General features: G+C 33.6%; 5 protein-coding genes across 7 annotated transcripts; 2 read left to right on the top strand and 3 right to left on the bottom strand.

Moving 5' to 3' along the window:
- Nucleotides 1-126: 126 nt before the first annotated feature.
- LOC108479802 (B2 protein-like) lies at nucleotides 127-1,975 on the bottom strand. Its single transcript, XM_017782598.2, has 5 exons — nucleotides 1,088-1,975; nucleotides 893-993; nucleotides 714-797; nucleotides 508-618; nucleotides 127-406 (listed from the first exon to the last, which is right to left on the bottom strand). The coding sequence occupies exons 1-5, from the start codon at nucleotides 1,704-1,706 to the stop codon at nucleotides 353-355; spliced, it is 969 nt and encodes a 322-aa protein (XP_017638087.1). The 5' UTR covers nucleotides 1,707-1,975; the 3' UTR covers nucleotides 127-352.
- A 7,934-nt stretch (nucleotides 1,976-9,909) lies between these two features.
- On the top strand, nucleotides 9,910-14,429 carry LOC108476974 (cellulose synthase-like protein G3). The gene is made up of 5 exons (XM_017779368.2): nucleotides 9,910-10,693; nucleotides 12,448-12,600; nucleotides 12,683-12,808; nucleotides 12,905-13,348; nucleotides 13,423-14,429. The coding sequence occupies exons 1-5, from the start codon at nucleotides 10,031-10,033 to the stop codon at nucleotides 14,320-14,322; spliced, it is 2,286 nt and encodes a 761-aa protein (XP_017634857.1). The 5' UTR covers nucleotides 9,910-10,030; the 3' UTR covers nucleotides 14,323-14,429.
- A 2,407-nt stretch (nucleotides 14,430-16,836) lies between these two features.
- On the bottom strand, nucleotides 16,837-18,018 carry LOC108477049 (30S ribosomal protein S6 alpha, chloroplastic). The gene is made up of 2 exons (XM_017779475.2): nucleotides 17,528-18,018; nucleotides 16,837-17,276 (listed from the first exon to the last, which is right to left on the bottom strand). The coding sequence occupies exons 1-2, from the start codon at nucleotides 17,912-17,914 to the stop codon at nucleotides 17,034-17,036; spliced, it is 630 nt and encodes a 209-aa protein (XP_017634964.1). The 5' UTR covers nucleotides 17,915-18,018; the 3' UTR covers nucleotides 16,837-17,033.
- Nucleotides 18,019-19,771: 1,753 nt separating this feature from the next.
- Nucleotides 19,772-21,760, top strand: LOC108477082 (protein ABIL2). 3 transcript variants are annotated; one of them, XM_053023192.1, is made up of 8 exons: nucleotides 19,772-20,051; nucleotides 20,120-20,265; nucleotides 20,377-20,459; nucleotides 20,546-20,696; nucleotides 20,787-20,985; nucleotides 21,073-21,204; nucleotides 21,278-21,375; nucleotides 21,492-21,760. In XM_053023192.1, exons 2-8 carry the CDS (start codon nucleotides 20,179-20,181, stop codon nucleotides 21,663-21,665), a joined length of 924 nt encoding a protein of 307 aa, XP_052879152.1. In that variant the 5' UTR covers nucleotides 19,772-20,051; nucleotides 20,120-20,178; the 3' UTR covers nucleotides 21,666-21,760. The 3 variants fall into 3 exon arrangements, with proteins under 3 accessions (XP_052879152.1, XP_017635014.1, XP_052879153.1); XM_017779525.2 differs by having other exon boundaries at nucleotides 20,157-20,265; XM_053023193.1 differs by having other exon boundaries at nucleotides 20,157-20,265; nucleotides 21,285-21,375.
- On the bottom strand, nucleotides 21,648-24,395 carry LOC108477084 (bidirectional sugar transporter SWEET7). Its single transcript, XM_017779526.2, has 5 exons — nucleotides 23,957-24,395; nucleotides 23,842-23,878; nucleotides 23,364-23,745; nucleotides 22,969-23,088; nucleotides 21,648-22,243 (listed from the first exon to the last, which is right to left on the bottom strand). Exons 1-5 carry the CDS (start codon nucleotides 24,003-24,005, stop codon nucleotides 22,067-22,069), a joined length of 765 nt encoding a protein of 254 aa, XP_017635015.1. The 5' UTR covers nucleotides 24,006-24,395; the 3' UTR covers nucleotides 21,648-22,066.
- Between the last annotated feature and the right edge of the window lie 414 nt (nucleotides 24,396-24,809).

The following is a 24,809-nucleotide window of genomic DNA, read 5'->3' on the forward strand; positions in this document are numbered from 1 at the left end:
ATTCATTTGTTATGGCAAGAAAGAACAGACCAATAAATTGTAGTTTTAGATTCATAGCTTGAAAACAAGTTCTAATACAACAAAATCTCAAACATATATTAAGGAACATCACAAAATAAGTCGATGTTTATCACTGAGTTTCAAGTATTATTTATGTATAAGCCAAACAGTAAAAAAAACTCACGGCAAAGCCTGTGAAAAAAAAAGTTTTACATCTAACAAAGGCACTTTCACAAATATAATTTCTTTTTTCTCTACTTATTCTTCAAACTCTTCTCTTCATTATCTCTGTGTGTATCTGTATTTGTATCGATATGCCTAGTGTTTAAGTTTTGCTCAAGCATCTTGTTGCTTAAGAAATACAAGAATCTTGTTGATCAGCAAATATATCCAACAGGGAAAGCGCCTGCAAATTTTAACAGCAAAAATTAAGATCAGAACCCAAAGTTGGTAAAAATATGAAATTTTCATGGTTTAGCACCAGAGTTTTGTAGGGTGGAGATTTACCTCTGGGATGTTGAGTTCAAGGCGGAATTTTGGACCATCGTAGTGATAGAGAATTGGCCTAAATGAATCTTCTTCAAGTGGCTCGCAGATTTTCCTTGTAATAACGCGAACCTGCAGTGAATCAAAAATACAATAAACCTTGGTATTTGGTTCAAAGATACTGAAAAAAAAAAACTGTATTACTTTACAGAGTTAAGAAAATATACCTGAGCAGGGAATCGAGATTCGCCAGGGCATTTCTTGTCCTCCCAGGCAGTTGGGTCAATGTTTGTTCCACCAAAGCTTGCAGCCTGAACAGAATTGAAGATTTAAAACATCGTTAGAAACACAGTTTAAGAAACAAGAAACAGTACTTACAGTTTAAGAAAATGGTGGTCTGCCGTACCTCAAAAACACCATGGAGTTGGTGGGTGGAGTAGTTGTAGAGGAACAGAGGCAGGCCCGGAGTTATTGCCCGGACTGAATCACGGTAACGTGGAGGCAAACCTACAAACAATAATCAATCCATAGCAACAAATTAGGAATATAATCATTATTTTCCAATAAAAAAAAAATTCATTTCACTCTACCAAAGACATACCAAAGAGCTGTCTTCTGAGATTCTCCTCCATGGTATCGTTGTTGCAGACAAAAATATAGCCGCCGACAGTTTCATTTCTCGGCAATGATTCAGATGGTGGCAGTGTCTTAAACCTTTTATCAGCAGCACTTTTCCCATCCTTGTTTTCGTTGTTATTGTCGTTGTTGTTATTGTTTTTCTTGTTGCTGTTCTTCTTCCCACTCTTGGTTCCATGATTATCTTCTCCTTTGTTCTTGTTCCCTTTCAAATTAACATTGAAGTTATTGTTGTTGTTCCCTGGTTTGGAATAGATCCCTTTGTTGAACCCACCGTTGACCCCAACGTTCTTCTGAGATCCAATCGGACCAATCGGACCGAACCCGATGTTGGCGTCGCTGGTGGCTCCGATTTTCCACCCATCGTTGCTGAAAGAGTTGAAATCGGTGACCTTCGGCTTCAAGCTGTTGACGGAGTTCAGTTCGCCGCCTACTCTGATATCAAAATTCCTCCTCTCGTCAGGCCTCTTCGAAACGTAACCACTGCTCCATATCGAATCGTTGAGCGAAAGGTTCGCCAAGTTGGAATTTTGGACCCTAAGTTGATCACTGAATTGCCAAAAGGATTGCTGGTTGTTCTCCATCTCCGACTCCAATTCAACTCCCTTTCAATAAAAAATGGGATATGGGTTTCAAAGATTGATTTTACAAACTGGGTAAACAAAATATATGGATTTCAATCTTGCTAATGATATTTGAATCTAATATTAGGTTTAAACAAGGGAAGAAAAGTGAGTGCAAAAGAAAAATGTTGGCAATGAGAGAATAGAATGGTAAAAGTGGAGAAGTATTAAATAAACAGATTAGATGAAGGGTGAAATGAGAAAATGGGAAATTTCGTGGAAAGTGAGTTGATGTAAGAATTAAAAAATGCGTGTTAATTTGTCAAATTGGAAAATTACGCTGAGAACGAAATGCCAATCAACTAAAAATTGTTTTTATCCTAATTTGCCAGATTTATTAATTCTTCAATATGATGTCATTTAATATTTAATATTTTGATTGAGTTATTTTTATAGTAATTTAATTGTAAAATTATTAAAAATTTTAATAAAGTAATAAATGTTATTTTGAATATAATTTTATTTTTTATATAAAATTTTAAAAATATTTATAAGTGATAAGATTTAAATTCAAAATATTAATATTTTAATTAAAATTATTAATTTTTTACACTTTAATATTTATTTTACAATATATATTTTAATTATCTCTCTCAATAATATTGTCTCTAAAATTTTAATCACGTTATCCTATTAAAAATATGATATTTATTAATTTATTAAATTTTAATTTGATTGAATATTTTAATATAATAATGTGACATGTTTATTATGTATTGAGAATTTGAAATATTACCTGCAAAAATATTATAAATAAAATTGACATTAAAAACGCGTTTTAACGTGGCGGAAAAGGGGAGGGCTAAGGTGTCTTCTAGGAGGTTCTTTCGATGATGTCCTTTTTCCTTCTTTAATATATTTTTATTATTATTTGAGTTTGAGGGGAATACTCTCTTGCTTAGGTGTTAAGGTTCGGAGAAAAAAAAAAAAAAAGTTGGTTCGTTTTTTTGGGTTTATCTCACACGTGTTTGTCAGTTTTACGCGTGGGAGAAATTTGTGGGCCGAACTATAGGTCCTTGTGACCCATTTTGAGATAAATTGATTCCAAATTTGCAAACAAAAAGATGAGATTCTTTTTCTTCTTTCCCTCTTTCTAAACACTTTCAAATAAAGCATCCTATGATAGACCGAGTACGTAAAGTGAAGTGGTAAGGTTTAGTCAAACATTTGATTGATTGATAGATTATGAGTGATTAATGGATCAACGATGCTACGAATTTACAAATGTATGAACCATCCACGATGTATACAAAATGCTTCATCAATTTTATTTAATTAATAAAATCTGTGGTTAGTATTTATTTTTTAATAAATTTAAGATATAAAAATTAATTATTAAACACGTTTCAATAAATATATTGAAAAATAAAAATTTAAATTTCAAAAATTTTAAAATTTAAATTTTAAATTTTATACATGAATTAGTTGGTTACTTGAAAGTTGATTAAATTATTCAATTTAATATTTAGTGTTTGAGTACATTAGAATTATATATAACTTTAAAAAATTTGTAAGTGAAAATTTTCGTTTTGCTTTTATCCATTAGTATGAATGTGTCAAACTAATGTAAAATAATGCGCTTTTAAAGTTATCCAGAAAAGAAAACTGACTTTACGTTGCATATATTATATGCTATATCTGTACTTCCATTTATTTTATGGGTATAATGATCTTTTAGTCTTCTAATTATACATATAAGATCATTTTAATTTTTTTGTATTTTTATCTTTTGAATTTATATTTTTGTCAAATCATTCAAATAAAAAGTTTTACATTTTTGACGTGGATAGTCATGTGAATGACATATAAGCATTTAATTAATTTTTAAAATATAAAAATAATAAAAATATTTTTATTAATTTTTATACTTTTAATAATTTTAATTATATTTAGTTTTAAAAAATATTTTTAAAAATTTTAAAAATTAATTAAATGCGAACATGTCGTCAGCGTGACAATCAATGTATATGATGTGTTAGTAAAGTTAAAAAACATATTGGTGCCTTGTTTGTGTGTGAGCTTGTTAAAATTTTAATTAATTTTGAGGTGATTTGGTAAAAATGTAAATTTAAGAATTAAAGAAATAAAATTTTAAATAGAGAACTAAAATAAATATATTTATAGAGTTAGAAGGTGAAATAAACCATTATACCTATTTTACGAAAGATTTGATGAATTTTATAGTGGTCAAAATAAAAAAAAATCACTCTATTTGATGTAAATTGGGATGAGCAGTAGATATTATTAATTTTTAAGAATTTATTTAATTTAAATTGTACCAATGATCCAACACGTGAAATTTGGTTTTGGAGCCTAAAAAGTCAAAGGATGAACCATAGAAGTTTAAGGAATGATTCCGAACAGTTACTGGTTCTAAAATGGATGCAGCGGTGAAGCTGCTGGAGTTAGCAGGTCCTTGAAGAAAACTGCACACGCAGTTGTGACTTTTGAGCCAAAAAGAAACATCAAAATGTGAAAGCGTCTAAGTTCTGACCAAGTTGCTCCCAACTTTCAATTTCGCTTTTTAATTCATGGTTGACCTCTGGTACAAACCAATCGCTACATGATTATAATTCTTCACTCAATTCTACTTAGTCTCAGTTGTCACCATTCAATTCTTAATTAATAATCTTTATTTTCTAAAATAAATTGCTTTTGATTCAAAGGAATAAACTAGGACCGTAATAAAATTGAACTATAATTAATAATTTAATCGTTTGGTTCAATAGAATAAAATAAAACTGTAATATTATTTTGTTTGTTTTTTGTTGAATGGAATAAATTTGTAATAATATAAAGAAAAAACTAAAATAACCAAAATTACCTTTAACAAAAAAATTTAGATAGATGATTATTGTTATTATAATTAAATTTTAATAAATTTTAATTAAATATAATTTAATAAAATAAATAATTTAATCATATTTTAATATAATTATTATTGAATTTGTAATATGTTTATTCACATTAATTCAATAAAATAGTAAAATATTTAATTAATATATAAGTTATTTTTATTTATTTTGATGTTTTCTTTCTTTCTTTAGTTTATTTTCTCCCTCAAATGTTCATTGATTGGCAGAAAATATTTTATTAAATTCTAGATTACGACAATGATTGCCGCCGCCTCCGCCTCCGCCTTTGGCGCTACCCTAATTGTAACTAACCCAGAATAATCATATGATTCTCCTCTTTTTCTTTCCCGTCTTAATTTTTTTTCCTAAAATTCATCACAAAAGTTCAGATTTATAGAAATTACTTGTGGCTTCACCACTGTTTTTGCCATCATCTTTGGCTTGCATGTCACCACCTACTATCATTAATTTTCGATGTTCACTCTCATCCTCAAGAACCCTAAAATTAGAAACTCTTTTTTCAGTTTTTGGTCATCAACCACCATGCTCATCGTTTTCATCAATCATTTACCACCCTCAAAAATTTCCATATGCAATGACTGTGAATTAACTCGATCAAAGTTTCTCTTCAAATTGCTGCAAGTTTCCCCCTTAGGGATGTGTTGAATGATTTTTGTTCTTGCCATATTTTTCCTTTCCCTTTTGGTTTTTGGTTGGGTTTAAATAGAAATTTAAAAAAAAAACATATATTTTGAGTTGCTTGGAATAACCATTCAGAGGATATATAGTAAAGAATGGCTATTCAGGGACTTTGAGGAATAGTCTTGTAATGAGCTATTGTAGTAAATAGCATTCGGTCAACGAAACTAAAAGAGTCCTGTAACATTCAGAATGGACATGGAACTGGTTAACTGTAATATTAATGTAATACCTCTCCAAAAAAAAAAAGAAAGAAATTTTTAGTTAACCCATAATTTACATTTTCTTCTACTTTACTTTTTCATCTAACACTTGAGAAAAGAATCTTATGCATTTGGCTTTGTCAGCAACAAGTATGAGTTAATCATTGTTGATCCTTTATGCTTTGTATGGAACTGAAGATAAAAATGGGTGAGGATGAAAATTTTGTTAATTTGCAACTTAGAAAGTTATGATTATGATAATGATGGTGAAGAATTTCGGTCTGTATGTGAAAAAAAAAAAAAATCAATAGGATAATTAATCAACTGTAATACACTATAATTTTCAACCAAAAATAAAAAGCTGAGAGTCAAGCTCTTCCGTTGACTAATTGTTGGATATCTTTGGGTTTGAAAACACCAGATAGGAAGGGTAAACTATAACCTATTTAACATTCAAACTTGTGTGTAAAAAATATTTCTATAAATTTATTTTTCTAGTTGACGATAATCTTAAATGGCGCCAATTTCATGCATATGATGAGTTTCTACGAGAGCTTGTCATTAACCTGGTTCTTAAAACAGCCTGAAAGTCTAAACATTGATTAACACAATTAATTTTAATTACGTTAAAATATGTTGTTAATCTTTATATTTTTCAAAATTTGATATTTAATTTTTATACTTCAAAAGTTAAATTTTTAATTTAAAAGTTTTGGTTAAGTCATTATCCACGTTAATAGTTTCATCAAAAATTATTAACATATTTATTTTTCATTAATTATGTCACGTCATATGAGAGTAAAATTTTAAATAATTTTTTAATTTTTACTTTTTAAGTATAAAACTAAATATTTAATTTTACTAAAGTATAAGGACTAATAATATATTTTAACCTTTTAATTAAGATAGAATGATAAAATCACCACAAGTCTCTTGAGGACGAGTTTGGCTGCAAGACGTAGGATTTCAAGTGAGTGTTTGGGGTAGGTAAGCAGCTTAAAACCAAACACATCATATTTTCCCATTGGTCCTATCGATAAGTGGCCTAACATAAGCTTTAGTGGCGGATTTAACAATGCATAAAATTTGAGTGGCAAAGCCGAGTTGTTTCATTGTTTAAAAGGAAAAAATATTCCTTTAGTCCCTGTACTATTCAAACTTTTGAAATTTAGTCATAACCCTATTAAAATCCAAGAAAATGAAAAAAAACAAAAAAGGAGCAGAAAAATATCGTATTCAAGTTATTCGACTCGAGAATGAAAATTTTAGATCTGACTTGTAAAGAAAACACCAAATATATTTAGGAAAAAATACGAAAAAATAACAAAAAATATTCAATATAATAAATAAATAAACAAAATTTAAAAATGGAAGATGGATTGAATAAACTGATGGGTGTTATGGATAGGATGGGTGTCCAATTAACCGTTTGAGATATAAACCCCAATAAATTCAATTAATGACTCTAATCAACCCTCTAAGAATTGATTGTTGGCGGAGTTAAAAACTTTGTTTATAAAAACAATTGTCTTTAATGAATAATGAAGAAGGCTTTATATAGGCTAGTTAAGTACATTCAAATAACTTAAAATGATAAATTAATGAAATACTTAAATAATATCCAAAACAACTTACGATACTTAAACAATATCCAAAATTTGGAATAAAAAATGATAATAAAATAAAACCTAATAAATAAAATATTTGGCTCATGTAAAATAAAAATTAAGCTTAAAAAACAAACTTAATCTAATTTAAACTCGAATTAAAAGCCCAAAACTCATAATTTTCGTAACAATTCCATTAGAAATTTTGATCGTGCAATCTTCACTAAAAAAGTTATAACTAGAGCTTCTGAACTCAAAATCGAGTGATTCAAAGCGCATTGTGAAGCAGAGAAACAGATCTTTGATCGATATGAAGACATATCGACCCAGAAATGTTTGTATCCCTTCCAACAATGGACTGCAAGTCAATTGATTATAACATTGTTAGGCATGTGGGCTTGATTGGGATCCTTAAAATGTAATGTCTAAGTTTGCTAATATATTCTACATGAGATTGTCCTCATGGACTGAGATTTTAAGTCCACAAATAAAATTGGTCCATTCCAATTCATCATTGTTTCGTATTGAACTCCAAAGTCCATCATTTTGAAGCTTCAGCTATTCTTTTCGAAATTTCTTTGAAATAAAATCTTAAACGAATAAGTTGAGTTTTAACTTCAACTGCTTGAATTTAGATTTTTAATTGGCCTTGAAGGAAACTAAGTCCATCTCTCTCATGAACATTGAATTGGATCGGACTGCTTGACCTTATATCAAATTGACAATGATTGATAACTCCTATAAAAAAAAACTCAACAAACATTGCTAGAAGATTTGGTGGATTGATATTAAGAGAGAGCTTCGTACGCATTAAGAAACACTGTATAGACTAAAGATGAGAGGGATATATCATTTTCCTATTGTTTTAAAATCTAAACTAGACTTTAATTTATTCTTTGATTTTATTATATCCGTTCAGGGAATTTTGGTAAGATGTGAAGTACAAGTAGCCCATATCCCCCTTATTGGATTTCCTTAACTATAACGCTACATCTACATTGGATGCATGACAAAATCATAGGCGACAGTGTCTAGGAAGGCAGTTTATTATAGAAACGGACTGAATTAATCTTTATATTATTAAATGTATCAATTTAATTATTTAATTATAAAATATAATCAAATAAAATCAAACGAAAATATTATTAACATTTGCTATTTTTAAAATAAAGCTTTTTATATACAATTCAATCTCAAACAAAATATTTCTATCAATAAATTCATAAAAGGAAAGCTTTAAAAATATAAATTTATTGAATAGAAAATGGTATTATTTTAAAGAGAAAATATTAACTCCGCACCAAGTGCATTCATCCAAAATCATATATGTTGGGTTGAGTCTACCACAAATTGCCTTGTATGTAGTGAAGGATGTTGAAGGACAAACAGGCTATATGGCATTAGGCCTTTCGGCAAAAATAAAAGCGGTAGGAACCCATTAGGAAAAAGCCAACTTGGGCTATAGCTCATATCCGTAACCGTAACAACCAATCTTTTTCTTTTTCCTTTTCAAGTCGGTTACAAGGTCTTTCTAAAACTTTAATTGTTATAGGAGTTGAGATACAGGAATATAACTGCACAATGACTTTATTATGACATCAGTGTCATCCGCAACTGAGTTGGAGATGAGCCAGCCCCCCTGAAAGATGAGTGTGGGTGTCCAAAGTCAGCCTCATGTGATTGACTAATAACGCCAACAAGACTATTGTTGTCGCTCTCCATGGTCCATACCCTCGCTGGGATCGATTCATTGGATTTTTTTTTTTCGATGTCTACAGCATTTCTACACCACAATATCCACATTAACAAAGCACCATCCATTTGCCATAGAATATTCTAAATTAAAATTTCATTTGAAACAAGTACTTCTTTCAAATACTAATGAAAAGTTTACTTCGATATAATTGTTAGCATGCCTACCCGGCAACTTGTCCACTACATCCCAAAAACAAAGTTCAAGTCGTTATTTCTCTATCTCGCCAACCTTTACTGTCATTTCTCAACTTACACCTTAAATAGAGAACCATACCAAGACACCGTCATCGAAGGATGGCTCAATCCAAGCACTCTTCCGTTTATAAAAACCCTTCCTCTTCCAAGAAGAGAGCAAGGGAGCTTAGAAGGGCAAAAACTCTGCTCCCATAGCAACTTAACATTCCTCCACCACATATGAAATATCATGTCCTATCACCCATGTTTGTGTTGTAATACTAAGAAAATTACGTTGACTTACTTCCCAAAAAAAATAATAATAATGAATGATTATTATTTGTTTTATTGGTGATGAAGTTTGTTAACTCAACAAGTGGATTAAAAATTTAACATGTGATAATTTATTACTATACTTCTAACTTTTTTAAAAAATTATCAATTTATTTAAACTATATTTTTGAGCAAGTACATAAATATACTCTAAAAGAAGTGAGTAAAGGAAACCGTGTTAAAAGATCTATTTAATTCTATATATATTTAAAAAATTATTACAAATTTGATTTGAATCAAAGTTAAAAAAATCTATTTGATTATTGAATGATATATAATGCAATACAGTCAATGTATTACACTAAACAAAATAGATACCTCATTTATATATTGATCTCATTTATTTATTTTAAACAAAATTTTAAAAATGAGGTGATTTTTAATCTTGAGAGATTACTCTATATATGAAATAATCATCCAATCAGCAGTTTCGAAGTTTTCTTAATATTTTAGCCATATTTTAAATAATCCATTTCAATGAACATCCCAAACCATATATATGTAAGCAAATTTGATCGACAAACTAATGGAGGAATGTCCTAATTAAAACAAGCTTAGGCATACGTATCAACAAATAATTTCGTACGTGCGTAGGTCCTAAAGTCGCACGTGCTCGTTCCACTGATTGGTCTATATGTATCAGTGTATGGGACACTACGATGATAACGATACACTTTACAGCTAATTTCCAGCCGCTAACAAATATGGAGAAGCCTCCTCTGAGCGATTATACCGCCACGAACGCCGCCAGTGCACCTCCGCTACTTAACACACTTACGCCTTCCCGCCGTACAAGCTTAAACCGTGCCTTTGCCGCAGTTTACACGTGTGCCATCGTAGCCTTGTTCTACCGCCATACACAAACACTCTTCAGCTCCAAAACCCTAGTTTCTTTCTACGTAACCCTTACGTTGTTCGTCTCCGACCTCATCCTTGCCTTCATCTGGGCTAACGGGCAAGCTTTCCGTATGCGTCCGGTTTACCGTAAAGAATTCCCCGAAAACCTCGAAAAGGTGGTGAAAACAAGTGATTTACCGGGGCTGGACGTGTTCATATGTACGGCAGACCCGTACAAGGAGCCTCCAATAAGTGTGGTGAACACGGCGTTATCCGTGATGGCATACGATTATCCGACGGAGAAGATATCGGTGTACGTGTCGGACGATGGAGGATCGGCTTTCACTCTCTTTGCTTTCATGGAAGCTGCTAGGTTTGCTGCCCAGTGGTTACCATTTTGTAGGAAGAACGATATAGCGAAAAGGAACCCCGATGAATTTTTTGCGACCGATTATAAGATGAGTTCTGAAACTGAAGATATTAAGGTAATCCCCATTCTTAAATTATCTAATAACTGACTAATAGTTACTGCTATGATTAGAATCCACGTCCTTTGTCAAAAATATATATTTTTACTAGTCCAAAAATCATTAAAAATAACAACTCAAAAATAAAAAACTGAATAGAGATTGCTTGAATAGGAAAAACATACTGTTTTCTCCCCGGCAAGCCAATGAAACCAAATCCATCAATAAAGGAGGCAAAGGACAATAATTCCACGTTTTAGCTGCAAAAGTTGGAAGAAGCCAATAAGTGCTAAAAGGTTGTGGGTCACATTGTTCTCATTGTCCAATGTGATTTTAGGTAAGATGCAAATAGTACAAGAGTTATGTTCTACATTGATTGTTATCAATTAATGTTCATTTATAAATTTGTAAATCCACTAGCCATAAACAACAAGAGGTCTAGAGAAGGCTAAAAACAAAACATTACGGGTCAGTCTCCCAAGTTGCCAAAGAGGACACCGATTAGAAGTCTACCTGTAGCAAGGGAAGAAGTCGACCCCTCCTATCGGCTATCACCCGACAAAATATATCCCTTTCCTTCACCATTTTTCCATCATTTAATGGTCAGAATTTGCTTCAGGTTGACAGAATCAACAAACAAAGAAGTGAAAAGCTTCATGAGTTTTAACCACACCTTTTGGGAAATTAAAAGAACCATGAAATTAAAAAAAAAATTACATTTTAATTTTTTATTTAATAGGTAAATTAATCTTTGTATGTTATATAAAAGTAAATTAATTTTTGTTAATTTTTTATTTATTAAAAATTAATCATTATATGTTAGCATAAAATATATATGGCACATTATATGTCAATTATTCTATCGACACAAAAATTTTAATTAATATAAAATAATAAAATTTAAAAAATAATTTACTCAATTTTTAATCATTTTAGTATTAATCTCCCCAAACAAGTGAACTTGTTGAATTACTTTCCCTCAGTTTAATAATTAATGCTGAAAGTTCTCTTAATCCCATTCTCTTATATTATCATCAGTTGCAACACAGAGACCAAAATATTAATATATTGTTAAGAAAAAATTATTTTCGAACCATGTGATAGGTTAATGATTAATAATGTTTACTATTCCAAATATGATTTGAGTATGAATTAAAATAATTATAATATTATTGTAATTCAAAAAAAATTGTTTATAGGCATGTAGCTGTCCAATATTAAATGTGACATGTTGAACCAAACAAAATTGATCTGTAGGCCCTGTGTTCTTTTGAAAGGATACAAAAGCTAATATTTTTGGCACACGGTTCGACACTAGAAATCAACCTTATCTTGATTCAATTCCACTGACCTCAGACCATTGGGAATCTTAAGTTAACCAAGACGATATGATTAGATTTTTCCTCTAATCTCGAGAAATGGATATATTAGTCAAAATTTCTACCGCATTTCTAGCATTTTTTTTATGTATTTTCATTTTTACGAAGGAAGAGAGAGAAAGAGGATAAATAATTCACCGTAAATGCTGGAATATTTGTCGAAATTAAGTCTAATAAGACAAATATGGATATTGATGTCCGAATTACTAATCAATAGGTTGCAAGTCTTCTGTTGGTGACCTTAATTTAAACCAAGGGAAAATGTCCACGTACTCACACTTTGCTAAGCCGCAAACCACCTAATTTAGAAAGCAGCATTATATGAAACAAAAATATTATTTTTTTTCTAACCCATTAATTCGTGAAATTTTTATTTATTTTTCAATTTTGCAGATAATGTACGAAACCATGAAAATGAGTGTCGAACATGTTGTTGAAACAGGAAAAATTAGTGAGGAATACAACACCAGCGATGATGTCCGTCAGGCTTTCAGTCAATGGAGTATTGATGGATTTACCCGTCAAAATCACCCCACAGTGATCCAGGTTCTCTTTTTTACCTCGAAATTAATCACCGATGAACGGCCGATCATACTGTTATAACCTTGCAATATCGGTACATGATCAGGTTTTATTGGACAAAAATAAAGACAAAGACATCACAGGCAATAGCTTGCCCAACCTGGTTTATGTCTCTAGGCAAAAAAGCAAGACATCCCCTCATCATTTCAAAGCCGGTGCACTTAATGTCCTGGTATATATATATATATATATATATTATGCTCTCACTGAATGATTATTTATTCAATTACTATTAATTATGTTTTATATTGTTCTTTTATTTTTAAAGGTCCGAGTTTCTGCTGCCATGACCAACGCACCTGTTATTTTAACCTTAGACTGTGACATGTACTCCAATGATCCCACAACACCTCTCAGAGCTCTGTGTTATATTTTAGACCCTGACATGCAGAGCAATTTGGGTTACGTTCAGTTTCCTCAAGAGTACCATGGGCTCAACAAGAGTGACATTTATGCTTGTGAGCATAAACGTTTGTTTAAAGTTCATCCCATCGGCTATGACGGATTATCCGGCCCTAATTATTTAGGAACTGGCTGCTTTTTTCGCCGGCGAGCTCTGTACGGCGGCCCTTCAACTTTGATTTTACCGGAAATCGATGGTTTAAGTCCTGATTGTGTCGTGAACCAGCCCTTAACTGCCCCATCGGTTCTTGAATTAGCACACCATGTTGCTGGATGCAATTATGAAAACCAGACCAAATGGGGGTCCAATGTAACTGAATAAATTCAACTAATCTATAATTTTCAACAGTCCTGTCCTAAAAAAATATGATGTTTTGTTTGCAGATTGGGCTCAGATATGGATCACTTGTGGAGGACTATTACACAGGCTATCGTATGAAATGTGAAGGATGGAGGTCCATATTCTGCTACCCCGAAACGGCAGCGTTTTTAGGAGATGTACCCTTCAATCTTCTTGATGTTCTCAGCCAAAACAAGAGATGGGCAATTGGACTCCTGGAAGTGGCGTTTTCAAGATATAGTACCATAACATTTGGTGTCAAATCCATGGGGTTGTTCATGGGGTTAGGTTATTCATACTATGCATTTTGGGCCATTTTGACAATCCCAATCACTACGTATTGCTTACTCCCTCAGCTTGCTCTCCTTAATGAACTCAGTATCTTCCCAAACGTCTCAGACCCATGGTTTCTCCTTTACATGTTCCTTTTCCTAGGAGCATATGGGCAAGACCTGCTGGAGTTTGTGGTCCATGGGGGTACAATACAAAGATGGTGGAGTGACCAAAGAATGTGGATTATGAGAGGGCTTTCATGTTACGCCTTCGGATTGGCCGAGTTCGTGGTCAAGTCCATCGGCATTCCCACCGAGGGTTTCAACGTGACCAGTAAGATCATCAATGATGAGCAAAGCAAAAGGTACGAGCAAGGGGTGTTTGAGTTTGGGGTACCATCGCCCTTGTTTGTAACACTAACAATGGCAGCAATAATCAACCTGTTATCGTTCATCGTCGGACTGGTACATTTTATCGTCGATGGCGGTAGCAATAAGGAAGGGCTTATTATGCAGTTGGTGTTAACAGGGTTGATTGTGATGAATTGCTTGCCGGTTTATCAAGCCATAGCGTTGAGGAGTGATAAAGGGAAAATGCCTACTAAAACTACCGTTACGGCCACATTCCTAGCATCGGCTGTTTATGTAGTGGCTTCTCTGTTTCTCAAGTGATTATGCTATAGTTGTTGTATTTTAAAAGTTAATAATTTAATTATCTTACTGTTTTAATTTAAAAATATTAATCAAATTATTATTGTTATTGCTAGTTTCAGTTAAAATTTATCAATTTAACATATTTATTTTCTATCAATCATATATCATGTTATTGTTGCATTAAAATTTTAAATGAAAATAATGGAATGATTTTATTTTTAACCTTTCAAGTATAAAGATTAAATTATAAATTTTATCAAATTATTGGACTAAACCTATTTTAACAGATGCAAACCTTTAATTTTCTATTTAAAATCCAACTCTTTGTTTTATTTTTAAAGAAAATATATTTCCATAATTAAATATTAAAAAAACTTTATGTGTATGATAAATACATTTTATTAATTATTATATATACTAATTGTCCATAATATACTTTATATTAAAATATTTATGGCGAATGACTAATTGTATTGGACTGATAAAGATATGAACTCTTGGCTGTTAGCATATGATTTGATGGACATAAAAAGGAATCCACGTGCCTTGACCTGTATTATTAAGTTGAACCATGTTTAGTTAACATCCTATTAAGTTATATCATTGATCAAATAAAGCGAATATGCAATGTACTTGGCAGTTGGCAGTCCATATTCAGACAAAGAAGCAGTCACCCAATAATGGTGTTACTTAGTGGGCACTAATTAAAAATAAGGATTAGAATTAATCTCTCTTTTCAAATGTCTAAATCATGCATAGGCTATTAAGTTGCGCATGCATCCAAAGAAACCTCCAATAAATTATGTAATAAGAGATTCGTATATAATTATACCTTTTCTTCATTGGGTAATAGATATTTACTATTTTCATGCACATATACATTTTCAAAGGTAAATTGATACACGTAATAAGATGAATGTAATCACATTTAGAACTTAATTTCAAAGCTCTTTTTTTTCTTCCATTAACTTAAGTTTATTTTTATGGCTTTCTTGACGGACGAGTTGGATGATATTAATGGTTGTATTGTTTTGGCTTGTAACGTGGCATATAGTTTGTCATATTTGATTAATTTTGGCTTTCGACAGCAAGTACCTAATTATGGGGATGCTAATCTAGATGCAGATGATGTATGCTTGGACTCGATCATGTCAGATCATATAATATCAAAATGCAAATATGACAAGTTTAATAAGCCTAAAAAACATTATAACAAAAATGGCAGAGAATGTTGAATTCATATATTTTACTTATAGTTTAAATTTTGTTTGGGCCGTCGGCTTGCTTGGAGATGGCTCGTCTTAATATTCTCCCTTGACCTTGGAACCCTTTAGGTGGGTCTTAACTTGGGCCTAGGCTATTCTAAACAACGGATTCCTGGCCCCTTTTCTCCATTTTGTGACCAACAGTGCTCAAATATTATAAACGAGATTTCCAAAGGGATTCTTGAGTTTGGAGCATCATCCCCATGGAAACAGTGGCAGCATTAGTCAACATTCTCATTCATCCGGGGGGCGGGGGAAAATTTTAGTTTTAAGTGGCAGCAGCTTGGAAGGCATATGTTGGCAGGCATTATTAGAAGCGTGCTTTGTTGTAAATTGCTTCCAAATTAATGAAGCGATTGCGTTGAGCGGTCACAAAGGGAACCTGGCTTCCCAAATATCACTGCAACATTTCTAGCTGTTGATACAAAACATGAGGTCCGCCTACACAAAAAGGCATCAGTGGTGGTTCTGGAGAGATTTGGAGAAAATGTTTTAGTTCTGAGATGATTTTGACAGAGCATTATCGTGTAAACGCGTGTGCTAAGATGCAATAGGAGAAGCTTCCAAGTGAATCTAATGTGACTTTGTATAAGTCCGTGTGATATATGCGAGGTGCTTCTTATGAGCAAGACATCTCTTCTGCCCTTAGTTAGGCGAGGCGGAGGCTCTTCCTTGATCCAAATGGGAGATGGTTGAGTTGGCGAAGTGGTTGTAAGCTCTTTACATCGCATCCTTGCTTCTCTTTTCAGTATCATACTCTCTGCAGCTTTTATTTTCCCTGGTCTAGTGTTCTATGGGAATTGTTGGGCAGTAACGTGTTATATATTTTCTAGGGAATTGGCACTTTCAGATATTATGTGAAGGGCAAACACAATGCATGCCATGGTTCAGTAAACACTAAATAACAACTTCCAAGAATCTTTCTTTCTCTGTTAATATAAAAAACACACACACTTCTTCTCGGGAAAAAGCTCAACCATCAATAGAACTTTCTTTGAGCTCTCGTATATTCGCAATATAGATGCATTGCATGAGCCATTGATTACACACAACTCCTTAACTTTGCAATATGATCAGTGCACCACGGATTAGTATTTGGTATGAAATAGCAATATCTGAACCAAAAATGCTAGCATTTCCTAGACCCGCTTAAAGTTCATCAATCACTTCAAACATACAAGCAAGCTGGTTGGGAATAACACCAAGCATTCAAGCACCTCCAATAGCCAAACTATCAATATGCCCTCCAATGAGTTTTGAAATTCCATTTCACCTCAGTGCAGCAATTGCAAATATACTTTCTATAGTCAAATGGTCCATAAAATTTTACAAAAAGGAATCAAACTCCAGTTCTCAAGAAACAAAAAAGGATCCATAAAGAGAATTTAAATCACAAAGTTGAAAGAACTATTTCTTTCCTAATCATATTCATCTCAAGATACAGACATGTAGGTACATACCAATCTAATTATACTTCCTCTTCCTTATCTTGAAGCTGGTTGAGCGGATAACATCATCGTCTGTATTCAACGCCGCTTCGAGAGCCGTCATTGACTCAGGTTTTGTAAAGTAGGTAAAGAGGAGGTAAATGCCATCCAAGTAAGCGTTGGTTTCCCCAGCTTTATTTTTCTTCTTGATGCTGTAAGCTAATGGGATGACCCCTCTATTAAATACCTCAATATACATGCCACCACCGGCGACAAGAAGCTGCAAAATGGTCAACGTAAGGAAAAGCATAAGAAAAATTCTACAATAACATGTCACTAATCCATTTTCCCTTCTAAATATTGTGGAATTCTTCAGTCTATCTTATTAAATGCCACATTTTCAGGACCAATCTCCGATAGATAAAATTAAATCAAAAGCCATAAACTTTGCAAAAATGTAATCACATTCCATACAATTCTCAACTATATTGTCTTAGCAACCAACTGAGATGGTAATTTACAGAGCATTACCTCCTCGTACTTCTGGGTAAGAGCAAGCCTTTCATCTTCAGACATGTCGGGTCTCAAGACGGCCATTGTCTCGTACTGTCGGAGGCCCGGTGGGCATTGGGGTTCCTCTTTATCCTCCAAGGCGGTTATGCCAGAGCCGGGTTGGGAAGGCGGGTCATCATCAGAGCCGAAGCCACCCTCAAAGAATGAACCGGAGAAGTCCAAGGTCTGGGCTTTGACGGTTAAGGTTGAGGGGTGGTTGTCTCTTTTGAGGGAAATCAGAGACTTGAGCTTTGGTGGGATAGATTTGAGGCTGTGAGTGAAGGAGAGGACGGGTAGAGGAGAGAATTGGGGGAGAAGATGGGGGCAAAACGGGGAATTGGTTAAAGCAGAAGTTGGAGATGCCATTTTGGCTATTGTGTTGATGTGAGCTCCGCTGAGGTTCAGCGATTAGTGAAAGAACAAGGAAACGGATAAGGAAAGTTGGCTCATGGAAGAGGGGCCAGTGCGCGCTTTACGCTGTATTTTTTGGTTGGGCCTGTGCCTATTCAATGGGCTATTCCCAACCTTTTGTTGTCCATTGGATTCTTTTTTATGTATATTAAATAACTTGATATTACCAACTTTTTGCTTCCGTCAGTTTCAAATTAATTGCCACAAATGAAAAATGAAGGATATAATCTCGTTGATGTCTCACCTAATCGAGTGCTAAACGGCTACATATACTTAGACCATACATGATTTATAATGTCATTTGGTCAAATTCGGAGATGATTTTATTGAAAATTTCACTTTGTAAAGTGTTACATGACTATGAATATATGAATTGTGCATAACTTACACACATGAAGACCTTGTTTAGTCAACCTTGAAGATGACCTTGCCATTGCCGATATATCATCTTACCAAATGTTGCATGGCTAAGACATGTGATCCTTATGTGCCACAAACTTATCCAATGAGATTTGGGGATATATAAGACTTTTATTATGACTCTGACTCCAAATAAAATTCTCAACACAAAAAAAGATTAAGAGAAAAAAAGAACTCCTCTCCCTAAAAAGATCATTTATGACTCTCAATTTTTAAACAAATCATTAACTCATATTTATACATTAAAACAATAAAAAAGTATATATTTTTCAATTCATCCTCACACCATGATCTTCACCATCTTCTCCCTATTGTTTAATTACCAATCATTGACTTCCGTCACAAAGGGGGAAAGGAAAATCTGTCCTTGACCACCCATAAATTAAAGTGTCTATACATATAATATTCGTTTTTCAAAAATATTGTGACCCTTGTCATATAAAAAGTAATGTGATATTAATAATGGGATGTCTAAGAAAATAAAGGGAAAAAATAAGGTTATTAAATTATCAATAACTCCAACCGTCCGATAATGAGTTCTCAATCAGCATTGAATGGCACCGTCACGGCTCGACTGCCTTGGTTCAGAACAGGTCAAGCCGGCCAAGCCCATTTCCTTCACCGCTTTTCATGTTCGTTGTTCCCACTACTTTCCGGCAATTCCTCAGCCAAGATAATTAAACAGTTGAGCCCCTGTGACTCACAACTTAAATGCATGCCCTGCTCTTCCCTCTAAAGTCAATGTATTCCCTCTTTGTTATTCAAAGTCAAAAATTAAACTTACCCAAATAAAGTTCGCACAGAAATCATGACTATATCCAAATTACTTTAACATGTTTGATATTATTTTTTGGTCCTAAATGAAACAACTGTTAAATTATGAAGTAATTATGAAGCTGTACAATGTCTATTTTGGTGGATGGGGTGATGATGATGATGGTAATTGACATGAAAATGAAGTCCAAAGCTCCAAATTTATTGCACAACTAAAAAAGATACAATAAAACAACGACCAAAATAAATATTTAGCTAAATCACTGCTCTTTCATCATTATAAGTAACTCTCACAGGTTAACATTTAAGCACCAAATTAATGGGTTACTTCTAAAATAAGGCAACTCACATGGTCATTTGCATGCAATCTATCAAACTTATGTATCCAATTAAATTCATCCATGAGAGTTAGTAGTTATCTAATTACTTTCCTTTCTCAATTTCAGCCCCCATTATAGGGACGTAAATTAGGACATGTTTTCCAAAACGTTTTTTCCTCTTCAATTAGTGGGGTACCAAAATGGAGAAATAATCAAACCCACCACATGGCCAACATCTTGGCTACTTTTGAAAAAAAAAATATTTAATAAAAACATCAAATCCTTTGTCCTCAGCTATATGGGTTTTTTTATAATAGGAAAAAGGACGAGATTATTCGGAATGGAAATCAAATTCTCGTGCCTATAATATAATACTTTTCTTAGGTGAAGAGGTTATTGGCTCGCATGTCATGTAATATTTGACTACTGCTGAAAAAGTTTTGCTGATTGTTGGGGTGTTGCTTTCAAAACAGTAGACTATCCTTATAGCTAATATAATACTTTACAAAATGCAAACCTTAAAGTTTGAGATTTCCCTGCCTTGATAGCATTGCCATACTGGGAACAAGGAAAACCAGGTGAATCCTCTTTGTTTCATGGTCTCAATGCTTTTACTTGTTATTTTAATTCTGCTATTTTTGTACAGTTCTTTTTATTTCTTGGGCACCTGAAAATTTCCCCAGGTTTCAAAATCAAAGGAAAAGTATGAGTTCAGTTTCTGTTCCTCAAGAATCTTCCCACAGTGATGAACTGTTAATGCAGCAGGGTTTGCTTTTTTCAGATACTCTTAAGGTGAATTTTGCTCTGACCTTGTTTGCTGTTCAGTTTTGATATTGATATTAATAAATATGAATTCACTGTGTAATTGAACTCTTTCACCGCATGAATCATTTTTCCTTTTAGGATTTGAAAAGTTTAAGAAAACAGTTGTATTCTGCAGCAGATTATTTTGAAAGAACATATAACGAGGAAGAACAGAAAGAAATGTAAGTCTCATAAGTAACATTGCTTTAAAAACTAGGGATTGAAAATATTTAAAACCTCTCTTAATTGCTTTTGACAATTGAAACAGAGTGGAGGATACTTTGAAAGATTATGCCATTAAAGCTTTGATCAATACTGTGGACCACTTAGGTTCCGTAGCATACAAAGTTAACAATTTTCTGGATGATAAGATGGTTGAAATTTCTGGGATGGACCTTCGTTTATCTTGCTTGGAACAGGTATCTTTTTATATATGCAAATGCTTAAAAGTTTTCGAACTCGTTTGATTTTCTGTTTCGCATCGTTGCTTATGGTGGATGGGACGGTAGCGGTTGCGAACATGCCGAGAGTTTGTCAGCTTAGGGGGTCTCTCTCAGCAGTCATTAGTGTTTGAGGCACACAAAAAGCACCACAAGCGGTACATCTTTCCAGTTGAGCAGACCCTGAATGATGTTGCCGAAACGATATTCGAGTTCCACCCCGATAGAATGCCTGCTAGATTAGACTTGCACCAGTTTAATAATATTGGTATTGTTTATATTCATGTTCATATTCAAACTTTGCTTCTAAGGCAAGTAATTTATGATGTTTCGGTTTCATGCTATCGAACCCCAGGTATTCAAGCAGTAGCAGCAGAAACCCCTTCCGAATCCATCACGGATGCAATCTACGCGTTACACTCTCCACAATCTTTGCCAAGAAAAAGCCTCCGGTTATTTACCAGCATTTCAATGAACCAAAGACAAGGTAAGTTCGAACATTGTTACAGTTATCTGTTGGAAGCAATTTGGTGATTGCAATTATGTTCCTTTGAAACCAGAGAACAGGTCAAACTCTCCTCGCCACTTTCTGCTCCCGCGTTCTGGATCTCTTATGCAGAGATCATCATCTCCGAGCCATTCGACTGTTAAAAAACGGGTACCAATCGAAAAACCTATCATTCATCTATGGGACAATTCATGAGCTTGCACCTTTGTATATGTTTTGGTGCAATTGAGTGTTAAATTTAAGATAATTTTCTCTGGTTCGGACAGTGGCCGTCGGAGCCTCGGAGAACTGTTTCAATGTCCACTTCCCTAGCTGAAAGAGAGAGGGATAAAGATATGGAGCAATATTCTAGCAAAGGCAAACGTCTCCTCAAGGCTATGCTGAGCTTGCGCAAGTCCAAAAAGAATGTCACATTGCACAAATTCTTGGATGAGAATTGAGAACAACAATGTTATACACAAACAATTCATTCAACATATCAGACATTACGTACGCAATTGAAAAAGAAAGAAATATACTATAAAATTTAGTTCAATTGATTCATACTGTATGTCAACCGAACCTAAAGATCTTTGGTTGCAAGAGATTTTTCAAGTTATAAGAAACTTGTTTTTTGAGAGAACCCTTGGTATTGGGTTGTTTAAGATGGGCCACATGATTATGAAACTAAAACCTCTTCATAGCCCGTACATTAACAAAAGAAATGAAAAAGGAGACAATAATAATAATAAAACATGGCTTGATAAGGCAAAGTATTTGGTAACAAGAGCTGCTTTGTTTAGCACCATGTCTGTGTCAAGACAATGATCATAACCCCAAAAAAAATGTCTCAATGGGTTTCTTAAGTTGCTCTGGTGGTCTTCTTGGGATCATGGTTGCCATTAACGACCACCTCAGATAGGTTCACTTCCATCTTCGTCTCTTTCCTTGCTGCTATTATTCTCTTTGTGGACTCATAGTATGTGGCGTACAACAACAGCTGCGCTAAGCTAAACAATGTGCCCAATCCATTTGGAACCTAAAAGAAAATTGAAAACCAAAAACCTCATTATAGAAACCAAACATATATATCGATTTTCAAAAAATAAAAAATAAAAATAAAAACCATATTCAGTGTTCAATTTGACCATCAATGGGTCCTATTTTGATTCAGTGTAAGTCACATGGATCTTGTAATAATTTTCAGCTCATTTTCCGCTTTCCAAAAGTCCTTGTTTCCTTGCCTTTCCAAAATAGAAACGGCATAAAAGGCATGCACGTGAAAAAGAAAAAGAGGTGGCTAACCTACCAAAACAGTACAAAATACCAGCTGCCCCTTCCATTCCCATTACCAGTCCACAGTTTTTGTTGTGTTGCATAAGAGTATACAAAGGCTAATCCAGTCCCGGATCAGAGCATGTCACTGGCTTTATTGAGGGCCAAGGTCTATATATATCAACTAATAATAATATCGAGCAAGGAAATGGGTCACTTCACTCAAGGTTGTCATATTTACCAAATGTTGCATGCAAATATTCCATTAAATATATGATCATAGTACCAACATGGTTAGTTTCCTAGGAGAGGAAAATCAAGAATAAGATGCCTAGTAAAAAAAGCTTAAAAGTTATATATATAATGGAGGAGGCCATAAATTCACTTTTTATTGAACAGTGTCACCTCTATTGTTTTGCTTTTCTTTATAGTTAGTTGAAACGAAGCAGTCAAAAGAGAAACACGAATGTATTGAATTTTGTAACTTACAGCAATGAATGGGTCAAAAGGGAGGAAAGCGTATGTAGTCCATGCAACACCATTGGCAAAGGAAGCCAGGGAGAGAAAAAAGGGCATATACTCCACGCTTTTTGTTGAGATCACCAGTTTCTGCACCACCATTGTACATAAATTAGACCACTCGTGTTTGTGTTTTAAATTTATTGAATCCCACCTTTTAAAAATGATTATACTAACTAATTAAATTAAATTTAGACTGATAAAACAATAACAAAATTCTACAAATTAGGTAACTATAAGAATGGTCCATTTAAGGAAATGACAATGCAAGCTCTATGTACCTAGCGTCCACTCAAATTCAACAAACTGAATTAGCCTTAGTAAACGAGCTTGAACTAAATTAGTCTAAAAATATATCTACTAACCATGACGGATAAAGGCGAAGCATACATCATGATATTGAACAAAATTGCGATAATTCCAACGACCATGGACCGGCGCTCAGTGGTGTGAGCTAATGTGAGAACCAGAGCAGTGACAAGGGCCATGAAAACTACCTCGACCAACGCGATCAGCAGCACTTTGAGTCTCTTTTTCTTGTCATGGCAAAAGATCAAGAAGAGGGTTAAATAGACGAGCTCAATGGCGGTCCCTGCACCATTGATGGTGATAACCAGGGTGCTGTTCGGATGAACCATAGGCAGGCCATAAATGACCCAAACCATGCAATTGATTAAAGTTGCCAGGTACGGGACTGGGGAGTACTGTTCCACTGACCCTTTCTTCCAAATCCGAACAAAAGTTGGCCTGTCAAATAAATGAAATCAACTTCTTCATTTTTTTTTAAAAGCTCACAGTAATTTAAGCTTAGATTTAGAGAAAAAGTCACTGAAAGAAGCTTACACAGGAGACAAGAAGAGGAAGAGAGAGATAACGTTCCCTGCAAAGAAAATGTACTGTCATATTTAAGGAGACAACGTCGTATGGTGTCCCTAAATTGTATGTTAAAGTAACCTACCTGTGATCCCAACTACATTTCGGATAGTGTTGACTAGGTGAGACACCATGGTTATCTGCTGTAAAGCAATGAATGAAACAAGGAGGAGGACAGAAGAGAGTGAAAAGAAGATCAAGATTTTCAACTTTAAAACATATATGGATGACTACGAGACGTCATGGTATATATAAAGAGAAGAATCTGAAAATGCGGGAGGAGAGAGGGGGGCGGGGTTCAATGCGGTTTGGGGCTATCTTATGTGAATATGGATATGGCAAGTATCTAAAACTGGTTGGTCATCATGCCCTTGCATGACATGTATGTTTTGTATGTAATAGTCGGTCGTAAATTTTGCAATTTATAAAACGCTTGAAGAAAAACTGCCCAACAAAACCCATCTCAATCCCCTTTTTTTCTTAGGTGGGCTTGTTTGAGGACGGCGTTATCTTGACGCTGGGGGTGTGCTCGATTCTCGTTCTGTTGGGTCGGGTATTTTAATTTCTTTGAATAATTTATAATAACCATTTATAATTTTTTTTATTTTTTTAAGCTTTCAACCAAATAAAATATAATCCATGGCTCTTCTATTGTTATTTTTAGTTACTTTCACTATTTTAAGTATAGAAAATCTTAAATTAATTGTACATTAAATAAAAATAAAACAATTTTACTTATATTTCATAAAATTTCTAAACATCTTCATTTTCTTGGCACTGCATTCGAGATTCCAATAAAACTCAGCCAGGAACAGTGAATTGTTTTCTTCATGGTTTTTAGTATATAAATGGGTTAGCCAAATGTAAATAATGAATGCTATTTTTTCAACTAGAATTTAATTCTAGCTTATCCATAATCCAGATGAGGATTTAAAGTA

Source organism: Gossypium arboreum, chromosome 12 (genome assembly GCF_025698485.1).
Source record: "Gossypium arboreum isolate Shixiya-1 chromosome 12, ASM2569848v2, whole genome shotgun sequence".
Lineage (NCBI taxonomy): Eukaryota > Viridiplantae > Streptophyta > Magnoliopsida > Malvales > Malvaceae > Gossypium > Gossypium arboreum.

Bases quoted from the DNA above. Each gene is read 5' to 3' on its own strand.
- LOC108479802 (XM_017782598.2), bottom strand. From the start codon at position 1,706: ATGGAGAACAACCAGCAATCCTTTTGGCAATTCAGTGATCAACTTAGG. The intron at 994-1,087 runs GTATGTCTTTGG...TATTGTTTGTAG, and splicing joins TCTCAGAAGACAGCTCTTTG to GTTTGCCTCCACGTTACCGT. The intron at 619-713 runs GTATATTTTCTT...GATTCACTGCAG, and splicing joins AATCTCGATTCCCTGCTCAG to GTTCGCGTTATTACAAGGAA.
- LOC108477082 (XM_053023192.1), top strand. From the start codon at position 20,179: ATGAGTTCAGTTTCTGTTCCTCAAGAATCTTCCCACAGTGATGAACTG. The intron at 20,266-20,376 runs GTGAATTTTGCT...TTTTCCTTTTAG, and splicing joins TTTTTTCAGATACTCTTAAG to GATTTGAAAAGTTTAAGAAA. The intron at 20,986-21,072 runs GTATTGTTTATA...ATCGAACCCCAG, and splicing joins GCACCAGTTTAATAATATTG to GTATTCAAGCAGTAGCAGCA.
- LOC108476974 (XM_017779368.2), top strand. From the start codon at position 10,031: ATGATAACGATACACTTTACAGCTAATTTCCAGCCGCTAACAAATATG. The intron at 10,694-12,447 runs GTAATCCCCATT...TCAATTTTGCAG, and splicing joins CTGAAACTGAAGATATTAAG to ATAATGTACGAAACCATGAA. The intron at 12,601-12,682 runs GTTCTCTTTTTT...GTACATGATCAG, and splicing joins ATCACCCCACAGTGATCCAG to GTTTTATTGGACAAAAATAA.
- LOC108477084 (XM_017779526.2), bottom strand. From the start codon at position 24,005: ATGGTGTCTCACCTAGTCAACACTATCCGAAATGTAGTTGGGATCACA. The intron at 23,746-23,841 runs GTAAGCTTCTTT...TTTATTTGACAG, and splicing joins TTCCTCTTCTTGTCTCCTGT to GCCAACTTTTGTTCGGATTT. The intron at 23,089-23,363 runs GTTAGTAGATAT...ATGGTGGTGCAG, and splicing joins CTTCGCCTTTATCCGTCATG to AAACTGGTGATCTCAACAAA.
- LOC108477049 (XM_017779475.2), bottom strand. From the start codon at position 17,914: ATGGCATCTCCAACTTCTGCTTTAACCAATTCCCCGTTTTGCCCCCAT. The intron at 17,277-17,527 runs GTAATGCTCTGT...ACCATTTTGCAG, and splicing joins TTACCCAGAAGTACGAGGAG to CTTCTTGTCGCCGGTGGTGG.